At 38.2% G+C, this 18,361-nt stretch overlaps 1 protein-coding gene and 1 pseudogene across 2 annotated transcripts in view; both read right to left on the reverse strand.

The window, feature by feature from the left end:
- Positions 1–371: 371 nt before the first annotated feature.
- The window catches only part of smpd3 (sphingomyelin phosphodiesterase 3), a 57,848-nt gene continuing 39,858 nt past the window's right edge, over positions 372–18,361 (reverse strand). For both annotated transcript variants that reach the window (XM_088339696.1, XM_088339697.1), the window contains exons 5-10: positions 14,224–14,299; positions 10,975–11,136; positions 8,547–8,636; positions 5,860–5,923; positions 5,480–5,648; positions 372–2,029 (exon numbers count right to left, since the gene is read on the reverse strand). In XM_088339696.1, coding sequence (XP_088195822.1) covers positions 1,928–2,029; positions 5,480–5,648; positions 5,860–5,923; positions 8,547–8,636; positions 10,975–11,136; positions 14,224–14,299 — 663 coding nt within the window. In that variant the 3' untranslated portion in view covers positions 372–1,927. The remainder of the gene's footprint in view (positions 2,030–5,479; positions 5,649–5,859; positions 5,924–8,546; positions 8,637–10,974; positions 11,137–14,223; positions 14,300–18,361) is intronic.
- Positions 4,449–4,563, reverse strand: LOC148362291 (U2 spliceosomal RNA; annotated as a pseudogene).

The raw sequence follows: 18,361 nt of genomic DNA on the forward strand, positions 1-18,361 counted from the left end.
ATATATATATATATATATATATATGTATGTATATATATATATTAGATATCAATGCTAGAGGATGACAAGAAAAAAAGATGTCTGACTCATTCTAGCTATTTAGGCCAAGTGTGTTTGATAATATTGCACGGGCCCCTTTTAAAGAAACATGCAAAGAAACGATTAAACAAAGAAACAACGAAACAAACTAACTAACTGACCAATATAACTGACCTACAAAGTAACATGTAATCAGCATGATATTTACATATCAATCCCAACTTCTTGACAATTGTATAATTCATCTATCAGAAAATCAAATTGAGAAAAAGCTGACCATTGTTATTAGTAGCAATAACAAACACCTGGAAAGCAGTAAAAAGTATCGGTAGTCAGGTTAAACAGTATAAATTTTAATCACTTTGTATTTTGAATTTGGAACTTTTATTCATTTTTTCCATGATGTCATCTTGGAACTGACACTCATTTCCAGTTACAGAAATAACATAAATCATAAACAACCCGAATGAGCGCCTGAAAAGGAAGATAACTAGTCAGGTTTAACAATGAAAAATAGTGTGTTGATGTAAACATAAATTACTGTATTGTGTACTTTGAATTGGGATTTTTTTTTTTTTTAATTTGATTTTATCGTTAAATTCTAACATAGTCATAGCTCACTTACATAAATAACATAAATCATAAAGAATTAGGAAAAATGCATTGGCGTTTTCGATAGCATTTTAAATGGCTTTATTGCCAGACACTCCTGTGTATAAAAAACCAAGGCCTCTTTATTGATTCCAAACAACACAGGGGCATCCAGGTTTGTCAAAATAAACTACGGCCAACCTGGGAATATATGGCAGTGTCAGGCTATTTTAGACTGGTGAAAATCAACATGCAATTGTCTCTTATGTTACCCAGTAAAACGTTTGTATCAACGGTATCTAAAAGAAAAAAGGGATGCAATTTACCATCATTCCTCAGCAAAGATTAAAAAACGATTTTCTTTATTTAATTAACAAAGTTATAAAACATGCTACAATCATAAAATAGAATTCATATCCTTACCATTTTCATTATCGAAAAACATTTCTATTTTAATAAATAATTATTTGACCCCTTCTAAAAAACAGTAGAAATCCATCTATCCTAATTTCTTCTGTTATATTTGTATCGGTTAATTGTTAAAGAAGACACTTGTTAAGGGGTCAGGTAAGGTAAACGGCGACTGAACTGATAAGAGACTTTTTCTATACAAAAATGACACAGTGAAATTGATGGTCATGTTGAAGCAGATCTTTCTATTATTATCTGACAAAAGCCCGAAATAATCATCATTCGTTAGAACCTTTGCTTAACCATAGCACAAAACTTTATAGAGATGTGCTGCATGGGTCAAAAAACACTTCAGTCCAGAAAATGTTTGTGCAAATGTGGATTGAGGTGAATTTCCATTGGATGCTGTTTGAATCACTGTGGGATACAGTATTATGAGAAAATTCATACAAAACGGCAACATTCCTTTTTTAAAGCCTTAATATCATCCGTGAAATGTTTACCAGCTAACAAACTACTGACAAAATGTACTCTCGGTTGGAGTGCTTCAGGAGATGTGTTGTCCATGAAGTGAGCAGCAGAGAGCCTGGATGATATCTGACCCTCAGATGGCAAATGACGTACAGTATATAAGCGTGCAATGTGGATGTGAGTTTGCTCTTCATTTTTTACAAGAACAGCAGTGTTTCTTTTACATTTTTTGTACCCCCTGAAAATGCCTTTTTTTGTCCATTTAACACATTCACTTGAACTTTGATGTCATTTTATGGGAATAGATGAGTCAAACATGTCCTTTTCATTATGCTCCTTATGTTTAATCATCATCCCATCTCCAGCATCCATTAACTTCTGATCGCTGCATTTTGGACAAATGCGTGTTGTGAATCTAAGAGTCATCCTCCCCTGTTGACACGGCCAATCTCATGGCCACAGGCAGATGATCAGTGAGTCCAGCCAACTGGGTGATAAAGCTGAATTCCTCTATTTCCTATAAAAGAAGAAAGAAAGAGGTGCAACATGATAACTAAGTTAAAATTGCACTGGTACAGGAATCACACACACACACACACACACACACACACACACACACACACACACACACACACACACACACACACACACACACACACACACACACACACACACACACACATACACACACACACACACACACACACACACACACACACACACACACACACGCACACACATACATATCATGTTTAAGTCAATGGTATTGATTAAAAAAAAAAGAACCCTTTGAAAAACAAATACCGAAATGGAATACTGCTCCCAACTTTATATACACTTGTTCATTGTTTATATACACTTGTATTGGCTCCCTGTTAGCTTGAAATGCGATTTTAAGGTTCTGTTGGTCTTTTACAAAATCATGCATGGACTTGCTCCCTCGTATCTTTCAGATATAATTTCCCCCTATGTTCCGGTCCGGAGCCTTCGTTCTGAAAATGTTGGTCTACTAGTGATCCCAAGAGCCAAGAAGAGATCCGCAGATTCGAGAGTGTTCTCCATCCGGGCCCCGGTGCTGTGGAATGCTCTGCAACCTCAGTGGAAATGTTTAAATCTACACTTAAAACACACTTCTATTGTAAAGCATATGAATAACCTATATTTTATGTTGACAATATCTGTGTATTATTTGTGATTGCAACATCCATTGCAGCTTGGTCATCCTGGAAGGGGGATTACCTCATGTGCGGTCCCTTCTCAAGGTTTTTTCATTTTCGGCATGTTGAGGTTTTTGAGTGTTCCTTGCCCTTATGTAGGTTTTAGATCAGGGGATGGTGTCATAATAGTCTGTGGTTTGCAATAATCTGTGGTCTGTGCAGCCCTTTGAGACTCTTTGTGATTAAGGGCTATACAAATAAAAATGAGATGATTTGACTTGACTTGTTCTGACAAAAGTTGGCATCCAGAAGCAAATATGTGCAATATTTTAAGATTTAGAATCTTCTAAGCAAGCGCTTTTCAAATTAGATGTTTTTTCCCATCTATCACAACAACTTGTGTTTGTGTTTAAGGATATACATTTATTACAGCACTTTTGTGCCTTACAAGGCCATTTAGGAGCTTTTAACCAATGTACCTACTTATCATCAGTGTTGAGACTAATGCATTACAAAAGAACGCGTTCCTGTAACACTTTTCTTTGTAACGAGGACCGTAATTCATTCTTAATAAAAATTAGTTACTCACACAGAGTAAATGCATTACTCATTAAATGCATGTAATGAATTGGGAGGTTTTCTGAAATTCAATCCAACATCAATGTTTGGTGGGCATGTTAATGTCTACCTACAAAATACAACTGAATACAGTTATGGTAGCGCCAGGGTTGGGTAGGGTTACTATAAATTGATTACTTTCAATTACTTTTGGATTACTCCAATACCAAATATGCTAATAAAAGACAAAAGAAACTAAATATGAATAAAATTACTAAATTTTGTGCAGGCTTGGGGAGTAACGGAATACATGGAACGGCAAAAATGATGTTGGCAAGCTGTTTGGATTTATTTTCATTTTGTTTCTGTCGCATTTTTCGTTAGTTTTGCCAGAGATCAAAGAGATCAAAGCCAGGAGAGAAGGCTTACCACGTGTTGTGAGTCATCATTTTATTCATATTTAGTTTCTTTTGTCTTTTATTAGCATATTTGGTATTGGAGTAATCCAAAAGTAATTGAAAGTTATCAAGTTAAAGTAACCCTACCCAACCCTGGGTAGCGCCACCTCAAGTACAGAGTACGCAGATACTGACTTTCTTCGTGTATGAATATTCTCCCAACCGTTTTTTTCTAGCATTCAACCTACAGTGTTGAGATTGTCGAGAGGGGTTGTTCGAACCTCACATTGTTTGTTTGCTGCTGTTGGTGTCAATGGATTTGTTCAGACCAAAAAACAATCGCGGGACTTTGGCCTGGACAGATCTATTGACACTAACAAAAATGTTAAAAATGTCAGATTTTTTTTTTTTAAACATCATATTGTCAGACATAACAAAATTGTGAATATGATTGCTGTTAAGATTGTCGAGAGGGGTTGTTCAAAACTCACATCGTTTGTTTGCTGTTATTAGTGTCAAAAAATTTGTTCAAACCAAAAAAAATAAAAATAACAGTAACACGCTACTTTTTGGTGTCAGTAGTCTGGGGTAACTGACAGGAATTTTAAATGAAGTAAAGGTGGGGTGCGTCTCAAAAAGTTGAAAATTAGTTTTTTACTTTATTGGGGGGTTTTTAAGGGTTATTTATCTATCTTCGTTATTCATTATTCATTATCCGTTATCGGTCAGTTCATAATACGCTACAAAGCCTAGGAGCCGGGACACTTACTCTCAGCCATAAGGCCAAGCTAAGGTCCTAGCCCTAAAGCCTTGTTGCGATCATTGCGAATGCACCGTTCCCGGAGGTACTGCAATACCGGGCCGATGCGTGGAGTGGACAGAGCAAGCTCTTATTCCATCTCCGGAATGCAAAAATCAAAGCTAAAAGGCCAAGCTAAGGAACTAGCATATGTGTTATCAATGCCCAAGTGAGTTCAAAGAATCTTCATATATGTTTTACACTGGCCTATCTGCGTTTATCTTACTTTTACCCTCGGTGTTACCATGGAGGAAAGCAGGCAGAGTAATGGGGGAGGAGAGTGATCTCAGGCGCGTGCTTGCAGTTTTGTTTTTATTCTAGGATCAAATGGTGAAAGTATAAAAAGGACTGTTCAAACACAGTCCAAATGCCACCCCAAACCCCCAAAAAGGAAGAGTTAATTTGAGTGTGTCTAAGAATTTTTGCATAGTTGCATGCACAACAAGATTGACAGGGGCTGAAATGAATAGTTCAGCCAGAAAATGGCGACAGCTGATAGAATATTTTGAAATTAGGGACACCATCTTTAAAAATAGCAGGATAGGCTTAAATACGATGAAAAACACGGGATAAAAAATAAAGAAGTAAAACAAAATGTGAACAACACAGCTTCGGAAATACTCCACTGCCTTGAAATGGTTCAGCCATCCTCCCCTGTCCTCTTTTGCTTGGTTAGTGTCACTTGCGGCATAGCAGCGGAGTCTGTGGAGGCTCTAGTCTGATGCGGTGAGAGTATGTTATGTGACTTTAAGTTAAGTTAAAAAGAAAATAATAACCAGCCAGACACTCTGGGTGCTCAGAACCCCTGAAGCCCTTAACCTAAAATCGCCAATAGTGTGAAGCACCACTAGATGTCAGTATAAAACAATTTATTCACACAAAATTGATAGAAAACGAAAAAAATGAACCTACCAATGAACTTAGAAATAAATGTATAATTTAAGGATTTAAACACACACATGAGATAAAGAATATATTTTAACATTTTACTAAGAAAATGGGAAAAAATACGACATCCACACCGAATATACTGTCATATTGTTCCTGAACCATACCAATTTCCAGTCCTGTTGCAAGGCTTCGTCGTTGTACAAGATGTAGTCAATTCGACGTCCATTGCCTTTCAGTGGAATGTTCCTTCCCTTCTGGCTGCTGGAGGGACAATGGCTTTTACTGGGTGGGAACACCAGGTACTCCTTTCTGCTTTCCTCATTCTCCATCACTCTAAGATGACATGAGATTTGAATAATGTGTGAACCACAGGAATGGTCAAAATAAAAGCTGGCACTTTTATGAATGACGGTACAATCATTTGTATTAAAACTACGCTGTTACCGGGTAGATTGCGAATATGAATTAGACTACAGATTTTAGTTTTTAATGACATCACAGTGAGAAAAAAAAATTACAATTTAAAAAGACAATTTTGACTTACTTTTGTAAACTTTCTGGTGAACTGACCTCATCATCGTAAAGGCCACTGGTATCCAGCAGTGTGCCTTTTCAAAGAGAGTAAAGACACATTGAAAATCCTTAGCTTACAGACAGGGAAAAAATGTCACGCTGACTAGTCTTGATTTCAATTCTCCTTTTCTATTAACCATGAGCACAGGCTGTGACTTGGTCCCGTCAGGCCCTTGTAACTCACATTTGGTACATGTCCAATCCCATTTCACATTTTTCATGAGAAAATGTCAATTTGTCACAGGTTTAACCTTACCTGTCAACCTGTACGTTTTTGCCATACGAAGTACGTTTATTATGCATTTTAAGACGTGTACGACATACAAGAAAATCTGTTCGGGAAAACGCAAATTTGTCAATTATGGGTACCATCCGGTATACACCGACTATCACGAACGGCAAATCAATCAAGTCAAACGAGTTTGAGTTGTGTAGTGAAAGGAAGTCCATCTCTTTTTAGAGAACCGGCTCTTTTGGCTTAACTCATTAAAGAGAGCCGGCTCTCAAACGGCTCACTTGATTTGATGCATTATATTACAAATTGTTATGACATATAAAGAAGTTAAGAAAAAAAGAAGCATAAAAGGAGAACATGAAAAAAGACAGGTTTGTGGTTATCCCTTTAATCAGTATATTACCAACAATAATTAAATGCAGAAAATGAATTCATATTTGAAATTTGAATAAGAAAATGTATTATTCTACTTAATTATATTTGCATGTATTTTTTCCTTCTACAGTGAACGTCCAAGCTACTTCATTTTTGAACTTTTTTTCATAATAAACGTCATTCATGTCGAGCAACTCAGTATCTCACAACAAAATGTTAATCAACAATATATATGATATAACAAAACACATGTACAATATAACATGTTAAACCACATAAATAAACACGTTTGAAAAAAAAATATGGTGTAAGATTATTTTGTAAGGGAAAATACGACAGTTTGTAAGGGCATGGAGCCGTGGAGGTTGACAGGTAAGTTTAACACATTATGTTGTTGTTAGAGAGTAAAGCGAAGGATGAGTAATGTGATCATTTTTAAATGGATTAACGAGTGATTGTTATAATGATGTAAGACGTCATATTTTGTTTATATGATTGATAGAAGAAGCGTCCAAAGTTGGTTTGGGTCTCTTGTAAGGCTTCAATCTGTCATCCCTTTTTTATTTTCAGGAGATTTGTTCATTTTGTGATGTGATGTTTGGTGTAAATTGATTGAAAAGAAAAAATGAACAAGAAAATTTAACACACAAAGATGGACTTAAAGAATATAAACTTCCATTGACTATTTTTTTGCACTATGATGACTATTTTTTGCACCAAATGCATATGTAGACTATTTTTTGCACTATGATGACTATTTTTGCACCAAACTCTATTAGGATATCAAACTGTATGTAACACTCTACATGCCGACATTTCTTGTGTAAATATTGTGTAAATTATAACTATAACCTTATCCTACTTGTTTTATAACCTTATCTTCTCTGTTCCTTTATCTTCTTGGCTTTTTTACCTTACTGTGAATGTGTGAACTGAAGTGTCATGCCCAATTTCGTTGTCACAATATGTTAACCATTTTGTAACAATGACAATAAAGGTATATTCTATTCTATTCTATACTATTCTATTCCATTCTATTATATTCTATTCTCTTAAGTATTGAGAATATAAATGATCGTATTGCATAGTGCTTGTGATATTGCAAATTTAGAACAAAGTAGGACATCTGGCTGCCTGCTCTTCTGCCTATGGGTGTGTTCTCAGTTTGGCTATTGTACACCAATTTTTAGTAAGCTTAATGAAATAGGATAATCCTCCTTCAATCCCTTGTTGCTTCATTCTTCATTTTGTCCTTCTCCGTTTTTTTACTGATTTTTAAGAGGGAAAAGTGATTTACTGTGGTGGTATTTCAAACCAAATCTCGTTGACATAAATGAGGCCTCTGTGAACAAATAATTCTTGTCCATGAAATACTGTTGGCCTAAATAATGCTTCCTATCTAGACCCAACCCTTTGACTACTATACCAATAACGCTCATGTACTAGAGGAATTTCATTTCAAACAGGATGTCATTTTTCTCTAATAGAATGTATTTTATTCTTCACTATACTCAAAAATCTATTTGAGAACACTGCACCCTGACCTCATGACTGCCATCATCTAGAACCGGAGGCATCCGCCGAGGTTTTAAAACAGGCGACTTGTCAGTGCTCTCAATTGGATTTCAGTTATTACTCATGTTTACGGTCAATGTTGACTGTGTATTGCATGTTAATGCCCTTGCAACATCCATTGCAGCCTGTTCAACCTGGAAGGGGGGATTACCTCATGTGCCACTCCATTTCAAGGTTTTTTAACTTTCCTAATGCTGAGATATTTTTGCGTTTTTCTTTGCCCTCGAGTAGGTTTCAGATTAGGAGATGGTGGTCTGCGCAGCTCTTTGAGACTTTTTTGTTATTAAGGACTATAAATGTGTGACTCGACTTAACATTGGAATGTTTTCATAGCTTGGGGAAAGGATAATATGACATAACTTCACCCATACATTGAGGTCATTGAGTTTGATTGACCCTGCACTAAACCTCTATGAAACAGATCCTGAAATGTTTAGTGAAAGACAAGAGCTATGCCGTGTGTGTGCTGTTACCGAGAGCCCATGGTTTGTCCTCTCCTGGACCCTGGCGACACGGATCCTTGTAAATGGAAAAAAGAGCATGTTGTTGTTCCAACTTGTCCTCTGTCAAAGGAGAGGATACAAAATTTATTGATTTGGAGGGGTAGTAGGATTTCAACATTAACTACAAATATACAATGCATTATTGTTCAGTGGTTAAAGGGCAAATTGGGGCTGTGGATTTATCTTTGCCTATCCGTCCATCCATCCATCCATCCATCCATCCATCCATCCATCCATCCATCCATCCATCCATCCATCCATCCATCCATCCATCCATCCATCCATCCATCCATCCATCCATCCATCCATCCATCCATGCATGCATCCATCCATCCATCCATCCATCCATCCATCCATCCATCCATCCATCCATCCATCCATCCATCCATCCATCCATCCATCCATCCATCCATCCAGCCATCCATCCACCCACCCATCCATCTATCGGTCCAACCAGTAGGACATTCATTACCGTTTCAACCAGATTACGAGGCCTTTAATATTATCCTACTGGTATCCCAAAAACATGGTAGAGCAACAGTCTACCACTAATGCATAAATGTGTGTTGACCTAAGCGTGGCACTTTTTAAAGCTCTTTGAACCTCCACAAAGGTTAGAAGTGATGACTTTGTGTATTTACTGCATCTGATATCCATACCTGTCAACCTGTACGGTTTTGCCGTACTAAGTACAGTTTTTTATGCATTTTAAGACGAGTACAACGTACAAGGAAATCTGTACGGAAAAACGCAAATTTGTCAATCGCATGCGTCTGCCGCCAGGGCATTTCCCATCATGCATCATTCCGAAAAAAAATAAAAAAAAATATGGTGTACGATTTTTTTCTCTTTTGTACTGGAAAATACGACAGTTTGTACGGGCATGGAGCCGTGGAGGTTGACAGGTATGGATATCCCATCAGTGTGGCCGAATTAGTGATGTGTTGTTAGCTAAGGTAACGGCTCTCTAGTGGGAAGCCAGCTAAATCAAGAGCTTGCTTCCTCCGAGACCCCTTTTCTCTAGTGATTGGTCAATATGTAGATTTTTCAGGGATTCTGTGTTGACAACTTTAAAATAGTTGTGTACAGTATATAATTTTTTTACATTGGATTTCATTTGATCATGTATATTTGCAGATCTGTACATGTCTCAATTTATATTTCCTATGTTTTCTAGGATGTGTGTCATTATTAGATTTTTTTAAACATAAGAAATATAAAGTTTATTCTTATATTTCATAGTTTTATTGTTGCTGCACTGAAAATGTTGGTTTAAGATCAGGTAATTGTGTAATTGTAATCTGTGCAGTCCTTTGAGACATATTTGTGATTAAAGGCTACATAAATAAATGTGACTTGACTTGACTTGAATTTACATTTGGCAGTGCTGTGTTTTTCAGGGATTTCGTGTTGCTTGACTTTAAAGTCGCTTATTATAAAAAAAAATTAACATTTCGAATAAGTTAAAGGTTTCATCGTTTCATCAAATAATAGTGATTATATTTAAAAATATACAATATTGCCTTATTCTTCTAATAGGGATTTCTTCCTAAAGCAAAAACATATTTTATTGTGAAGTTTGATCAGCAATTCACTTTCGTACACTAAAACAGTCACTCTGATGATTTAAAACAAAATCTAATATTAAAATAGAATAAAAAAACGTTTTGTTATACTTTACTAGAAACAGGGGATTGACAGGACAGTCAAAGGATAGGATACAAAATTTATTGATTTGGAGGATTAGTCGGATTTCAACATTAACTACAAATATACAAAAAAAAACATAATTAATAAGGAGCAGCATGGCATTGCAGTGGTTAGCGCGTGTGTGGCACAGTTCTGAGGTCATGGGATCAATTCTTCCTGTATGGCGTTTGCATGTTCTCCTGGTGTTTGCGTGGGTTTTCCTCCAGGCACTCTGGTTTTGTCTCACAGTCCCGAAAAAATGCATATCAGGTTAATTTGCCAGTCCAAATTGTCCCTGGGTGTGAATGAGCGAGTGAGTTGTCTGTCTCCGTGTGCCCTACGACTGGCTGTCCCCTGCCCACTGCCCCAAGATAGCACCCACAGCACCCCCGCGACCCTAGTGAGTGTGACAAAGTTCAAGAATAGACAGGTAAACAGTTTGGAGATTCACACACAGTAGTCAAAACTGTAAACTCATTCCAGAGCACTCTTCCTCAAACCAAGCAGAATTGATTACATTCAAGATGGATGTGTGCAAGATTTCATTTAAAGTGCTTATGTGTCCAAATTGTATACATATCCAAAATCATAGTCGTAAATACAAGTGATACAATGCTGACCTTACAAGATGATGAAATCATAAAACATTAGTCATTCAAAATTTAAAACACATACCCATCCACCTGATTTATTTATCTTGAATGCATACCTGAAGAGCAATTGTCAAAATTAAGGTCGCCCAGAATGACATCAAATGCCACAAGGTCCTCAAGAACTTTTTCCCCTTCAGGATGAAGTGAAGAAGCTTGGCGGAACTCAGCTCCCCACTGGAGCAACAAATCCAGCTGTTCACATCGTACAGCTGCATCACCTGGTAGAAAATAATATTGACAAAAGGAAACTTTGTGTTAATAATTGTTGTCATTACAAAACAATGTAGACAAAAAGGACGGAAAAGAGCCACTCTACACTGTAGAAAAGAAACTGTTTATGTCAATCAGTCTAATTAAAAAAAAACACACACACTCACACACTTCTGAGTTGTCATTTTTTAATGCAGGTTCTTGTTAATGCTTATATTTGTGTTGGCAATTTAGTTTAAGTTTAGTGTAATTAATGCTGTTTATTTGTAATTTTCCAGATTTACTATTTAAATAAATTTAGTTTGGTATCAAGAACTCTAACTCTAACTTTATTTTTATTTTTATTTTTTTCAAATTGCTTTGCCTCCTTTTTTTCCCATGAATATGTTTACTTTAGCTTGGGTACATTTAGAAATAAACAAACTCAGACTGTCACGGTTGCCAGGGCGCCCAATTGTCCCCGCTGGTGTGGCGCCAGCTGCGGCTCATTGACAGATTGGCTTTCGTCTTTTTAAGCTCAGTGCTCCCATTTTTCCTTTTTCAGTCCGTCAACGAACCTCTGCCCCGCAAGACGTGGGTTCTGACTCGGTCCTGTTTTCCTGTTGGTATTTCCAGTCTGGTATTGTTCCCTTTTACTTTTGTCCTGTTTAATATCGATTTTCAGTTTCGTTCCAGTCTATTTTTGTCCTGTTTATTATTCTCTCCAGTTTTAGTTCCCGTCTTGTTTGTCCTGCTTATATTCGATATCCCGTTTCATTACCAATCCTGTCTGTCCGTCCTGTCCCAAATCGACCCCATTTGTCCGAGATCTACTCGGGTAATTGGTATCAATCTTGTCGGTTCCTGGCTTCCTATCATTTCACGCCAGACTGCTGCCCAGCGTACATGACTCCCCATTTCCCGTAAAATAAAAGGCTTGTGTTAGAACGTCACGCGTTTGGGTCCTGATCCAGTTCTGGTTCTTGACACATTCATACCTGTTAACGTCAGACAAGTGTCCCCCTTATTAATGAGCCCAATTCCCCCGATTAAGCAATAATAAATCTTATAAACACAACGCAGCACCTATTTATTTATTTTTTGAAATTTCCACTACACACAGAGACTCATCTTTCAAACAACCTGCATGGCCTAATCAGAAACAGCACCACAAGTTTCCGGATGCTTTTTTAAATTGCAATAAAAGATCTTGATATAACTACTCGATAATAATTATTAGTATGATAAGGTATAAGAGGAGGAAAAAGGTACATTTTCTTCAGAGAAGTAGAATCAAACACTTGAAAAAAAAAACTAAATGTCTGAACAGGGTACATGGAGATAAAGACATACTTAGATTCACAATTACAGACTCCAATAAACACAACTTTTATCCAACACTCCGTGGGAATGGATTAATGAAACACTAACCCCAGGATCAAACAGTACCAAACAATTATAATTATATTGCTTACTTAATATAAATTACTTATCTTTACAAACATTTCAGAATTCAACAAGAGAATTAAATGCCATGTAGACATAAACCAGATCACAGGGATGTCTTTCCAAACACATGGTTTGTTCCAAAATATGACCGGTAAACCTCATTAAAAGTGTCCAAAAGCTTGTGTGAATTTGGTGACCAATCCAAGTCTCACTTTCTCTGGGTGTAGTTGGATTTTGGGGTGATAGACCCATGTAAGGGATGCAGGAACTGAGGCAGGGGGTTCAAAAAAGAGGGATTGCATTTAATAATTAGAGGAGGTACGAAGTGACAAACAAACATAGATTCACAAAACAATGGAATGTCCAGACAAACAAAACCTGACAACTTCCATACCAGAAACAAAAACTCAAGCTGGAAAATGCAAGGAGCAAAGTAACAAAGAAAACAGAAACAAACACAAACAAACGTGGTGCGGTGGTGGAAATGAAAATGACCCGACCACCAAAAGACCCATGGAGAGGCTCCCACATCCCTGTCCCTGCACTGGCTTTTAGTTCCTGTCTTGGCGGCAAGGAAAACGTTTCTTGGTTGTGCCTGGTTCCCGTCTCGGGGCGAGGTGAAAGCCTCTCCGCTGTTTCTGGTTTCATGCATTGGCCGTGAGGAGAAAGGCCCCTTGTCCACGCCTGGGTTTCCTGTATCCATATTATTTACATTTTTTTTAGAGCCGTCAGGTATCCAGACGTTGAGGGGAAGGTCATGTTAGGGCCTGGTGCACTTCCTCCATCAGTGGGTTTGGAATTGGGCACAGGCCTGTCCAATATCCACACATCTGTCCCTAATTATACTATTATATTTTGACCAGCACATGTGGTAGGGTCATTTCCATTTCCACCACCGCGCCAGGTTTGTGTGTGTTTGTTTCTGGTTTCTTTGTTACTCTCTTCCTAGCATTTATTTCCAGTTTTGGTCTTTGTTTCTGATTTGGATATTTCATTGTTTTGTGAACCCATGTTTGTTTGTCACTTTGTACCTCCTTTCGTTATTAAATGCAAGCCCTGCCTCGGTTTCTGCTTCTCCCATACGGGTCCATTCTGCAAAAACCCAACAATGGCCCTATTATAATTGTGACCCTGCATAGTAATCACATTGAAACAACATTCTATTAAAAGGCACACGTGTTTCACAATGTCATATAACAACCACTTAAGTTCCATTCCTCTTTCTTAGTCCCATTTCCGCTCCACCTCCAAGGGGTTCATTCTATATTTAGTAACCGCCCTGGCATTTCTATTTTTAGACCATGAAACCCAGGAGTAGCTCAACACTTGAGGCAAATGTGGGGGAAATGTTGTATTCGGTAAAAAAGGAAGGTGCCAATGACCGGTGCTTTAAATAGACCTGTGATGTCATTAACTCTTTGAGCCAGTCGCCATAGTAACAGTATAATAAAGACAACCGAAATTTGATCGCACACATTCATCTGACTTTTTGGCTTTATGACCAGATACAGAATTGAAGATGTGCATATTTGTGAACATACGTGGATACAAATATGAATAATTTTTGAAGGAAAAGCCATGCAAATGTAACATTTTATTTGAAATGTAACCATGCAAAAATTGTAGAAATACATTGACATCTGTAAACCATCAAACCTAAATTGTACCTTCAATGGCGTGGAGGTGTGTGCATGTGAGGAATCCCACAACCCTTTGATCTTGATTGGATGTTCCCACATGAACCTGGAAACACAAATACAACATAACGTAAATAAAAATATAAAAACATGTTGTGAAACAATAAAATGAAAAAAAACATTTTAAATTGTGCAAAGGGTTCGTGCACCTTTGTCATGGCCAAACTGAAGCACTTTTGAGGGACTTTCAAAGCCAATTTTCCATATTTTCCAGTAACATTTAAAAATCCGGTGGGAATCATGTGTCCAAACCAATTGAGTACTCTCTTATCCACACAATTACTCAGTTCCACTACTACTCCAGTATTGTCTCTCACAATTTGATTTTTCAATCTATCCAATCTTGTCACTCCTAACATACTCCTCAATAATAATAATAATAATTTCCTTTGTATTGTCATTCTTTGTAACAATGTACACAGAACGAAATGTCGATACACCTGACCCGTTGTAGCGAGTCGATGCAGCCGCAGCCAGAGGGCGCCGCCATTATACCAATTAGGTATGTCTCGGTCGAGGCGCGAACCAGCGACCTCCCAGTCTCAAAGCGGGCACACTACCATCTAGGAAACACTTCATCTCGAAAACATTTATATATATATTCCGCATTCCAGCCACCTGCTTCCCGTGTCCGTCGACCATCGGATCGTGGAAGCAAGCCCTTCTCTCCCTCGTTATCAATAAAACTGAGTAAACGAAAGCTACTGGGTCCTGTGTCCGTTTCTGGCTTGTGACAAAGCTCAGTGCTCTGACTCACCCTTTGTCAGTCTGTCAACGAACGAGAATATATAAATATATATACATATATATAAATATTTATTCATTTATTTATTTACTAGTTCGCGATACACTTTTGGGTCCTGACCAGTTGAGAAGTGTTGCTCTAATCTAAGTGTCACTAACTGCCCCCACTAACTGTAACTGAGATTAAGCTACTTTTTCGCAACAGATTTTTGTGGGATATTCATTCATGGAATCATTCATTTCTCTTGCTTTTGTAATTATTATCGAAAAAATATTTCTCAGTTAAGTATGTGTTGACAATGCCCAAATGAGTTCAAAACGGTAAATGGTCTACATTTTCAGAGCACTTTTCAATTCACTGATGACCTCCCAAAGCGCTTTACAATTAATTTTACGCTCACTCACGAACCTTTCCCACACACACACTCACATACTAATTGCGGCCTTGATGAAAAGGTTTTATAATTGCCCCCACTCGCCCAAACCCAAAGTGCCTATTTGCTTTCATCTTACTTATTAGTGCACAACGCATTAGGAGGGTGGGTGGTGGCTGTTGTTTTTATGCTCATTCCTGTGTTTTTTTAGTGTAGGATGAAAATGGAGAAAGTAAGAAAAGGCCTGTATCAACTACAGTCCACAGATACCAGTACTATCTGTGTCATGTGGGGGAGAAAACCCATACCCCAAAAAATTGACCTAGAAAGGGTTGGGCACTGCCAGGCTGTACTTGCCCAAGACACACCACAGGAAATGGTATCCTGACGACCCTAGCGGTTAAGGGATTGGTGAACTGTGAACCACACGCCAACCCAAACCGCAAAGAAATAGTTTTTTTGAGGATGTCTAAGAAATGCACGTACTTGCAGGCGCCACAAAAGGAGCTTGACAGGAACCGCAATGATGACTTAAGCCAGAAGATGCAAATAACGGACAGCATTTTTACAACTGACATAAGTTTGCTATTTCTGCCTTGTTTTCCTCTGCAGCAAAAACAGGCTTGAACTATGAAGCGCACTGGGCACCGATGTGGCCGAGATAAAAAAATAAACATCATCCAGGGACTACCAGGTGTCGGTGTTTTAATTCTCATGTTGGTCACCCCTGCTCCAAGGTGTTGCATCAGTCACAGACAAAAACAAACCAGAAAGGTTTTAGAGAAACACATGTTGGCAATCTCAAAAGAAATTTGTCATTTAAGTCAAATTTTCTATTAAACTGATTTCAAGACGGCCGCGCACTAATGCAAATAAAACGCTCCCAAACCACATGCCAACATGCACACATATACATAAATGGTGGGAATAATCAGGAGAGGGGATAAAAGTTGAGTCTGAAAAGCTTTAATTACTTGGCACGGGTTCCATCTACAGGGACAATTTTTAAATTACTATTCAATCTCTGTCTCTACCTTTCTTTCTCATTCTCTTTCTCTCTCACTCTCTCTCGGTCTTCCTCATTTTCGTCTTCGACTCAATTGTTTTTTATCATTTTTTTCACCTTCCCTTCCCCTTATCACTAACTTTCTTGGGACCCAATTTTACTGGCAGAAAAAGGAAACGAAACCAACAAAATCACAATAAAATGAGATGTGGTCGCTCTCAAATGCACTGATTAATTGAACAAGAAGAGGAGATCGAGTGGGGCATTATCTACCTTTTTTTATTCTCAGCCCACGACACACTCTCTCTCTCTCTCTGTCTCCCTCATTTTTGCCTTCGACTCAATTCTTTTTCATAATTTTTTCCACCTTTTCTTCCCCTTATCACTAACTTTCTTGGGACCCAGTTTTATTGGCAGAAAAAGGAAATGAAACCAACAAAATCACAATAAAATGAGATGTGGTCCCTCCCAAACGCACCGATTAATTGAACAAGAAGAGGAGATTGAGTGAGATCTACCCATTTTTATTCTTCGCCGACGACACTTGTTGTCTTTCTCTCTCCCTTCATCCCCCTTGCCCCTCCTCCCCACCTCTGTCTCTCTGTCTCTCTGTCTCTCTCTCTCTCTCTCTCTCTCTCTCTCTCTCTCTCTCTCTCTCTCTCTCTCTCTCTCTCTCTCTCTCTCTCTCTCTCTAATCTAATTTTCAATTAAGTCTAATTGTTTCTCTATCCACGCCCCGTTCCCATAAAAACAGTGGTCATCCATTTTTCGATGCCTGTTTTCGGGAGAACATTGTCCTGTTCACAAGCCAGCAATATTCTGTCTATTTCTTATTTTGTTATGTTTGTAATAAGAGTCCTCAAAAGAACTGCTCTTTTCAGTTCTTGTTTCTTCTTTCAAATACTCGGTCAAAATCCCGGAACTTTACTTGAACACGGGGCGGGACACACACTGTCCGCATCAACATAATCATTTGCATTGACGTCACAAGTCATAAAGTATTGGTTGAAAGTAATAAACATCGGACGGAAACACAGAGCGATGGGGCCGATTTAGAAATTGGCTGACATTTGAAAACTCCGTGGCCATGTGTCAGAATTCAATCTCCACTTTACAAAACATGTTTGCTCCGGCAGAAGTGTTGTTCAATCCCTAACTGAGTTTCTATTCAAGTTCATTTGTAAAAAGAAGCAACATTTTGCATCATTGTGATAAAGATTTCAACTTGTAGGTCATTTTTTTCTTATCTCCGGTAAAGTAACAGTCGCACAGTGTCCCGGCTATGTCAAGACCAGAACGGACACAGGACCCACTTGCGTTGTGTTTCTCACAAGTTTTATTGGAAGAAAGAGAAAGGGTTGCGCCCACAATCCGGTGATTGCTGGACGCGGGAAGCAGGTCGCTCTGAATGCGGAAGTGGATCTTCTGTGGCGAGCGATGGCGGTGTCGGGAACGGGAAACAGGTCAGTAGCCGGGACAGGAGAGCAAAAATGTGGTCGGGGTTGCAAGTGAGTCGTAAGCCAGGAAAGGAGAGTAGACGTGGTCGTGGACAAAAAGAGGTCGAAAGCCGGGACGGGAGAGTAGACGTGGTCAGGATCAAAAACGGCTTGAAGCCCGGGGACAGACAGGAGCAAAAAACAGGTGGGAGTCAGGGTCGAATCACCTGCGGTATTTTGATATTTACGTTGCTTAAAGGGACAGAGTGTGTTATTTAGCATCACTTCATTTATTAAGAAAACAAAAAACTATTTTGATTTGACAAAACAAGCAAGAACAAAGTCATTTTATTTTGTTTTTACAAAACATCACAGAAAAAAATTTGCATTCCCATTTTAAAGGAACAGTGTGTATTATTTGACCACTAGACGTTGTTATAAAGTGTAGTATGACAGAATGAATGCTTAAAAGCACAAGGAGGAACATAAACTATCGACACTCCAAGTGACCAAAACGCACAGTTTTCCCATATTTGCCCAGCCTTTTG

Source organism: Urocampus carinirostris, chromosome 7, assembly GCF_059441175.1.
Source record: "Urocampus carinirostris isolate Australia breed hairy pipefish chromosome 7, RoL_Ucar_1.0, whole genome shotgun sequence".
NCBI classification, from domain to species: Eukaryota; Metazoa; Chordata; class Actinopteri; order Syngnathiformes; family Syngnathidae; genus Urocampus; species Urocampus carinirostris.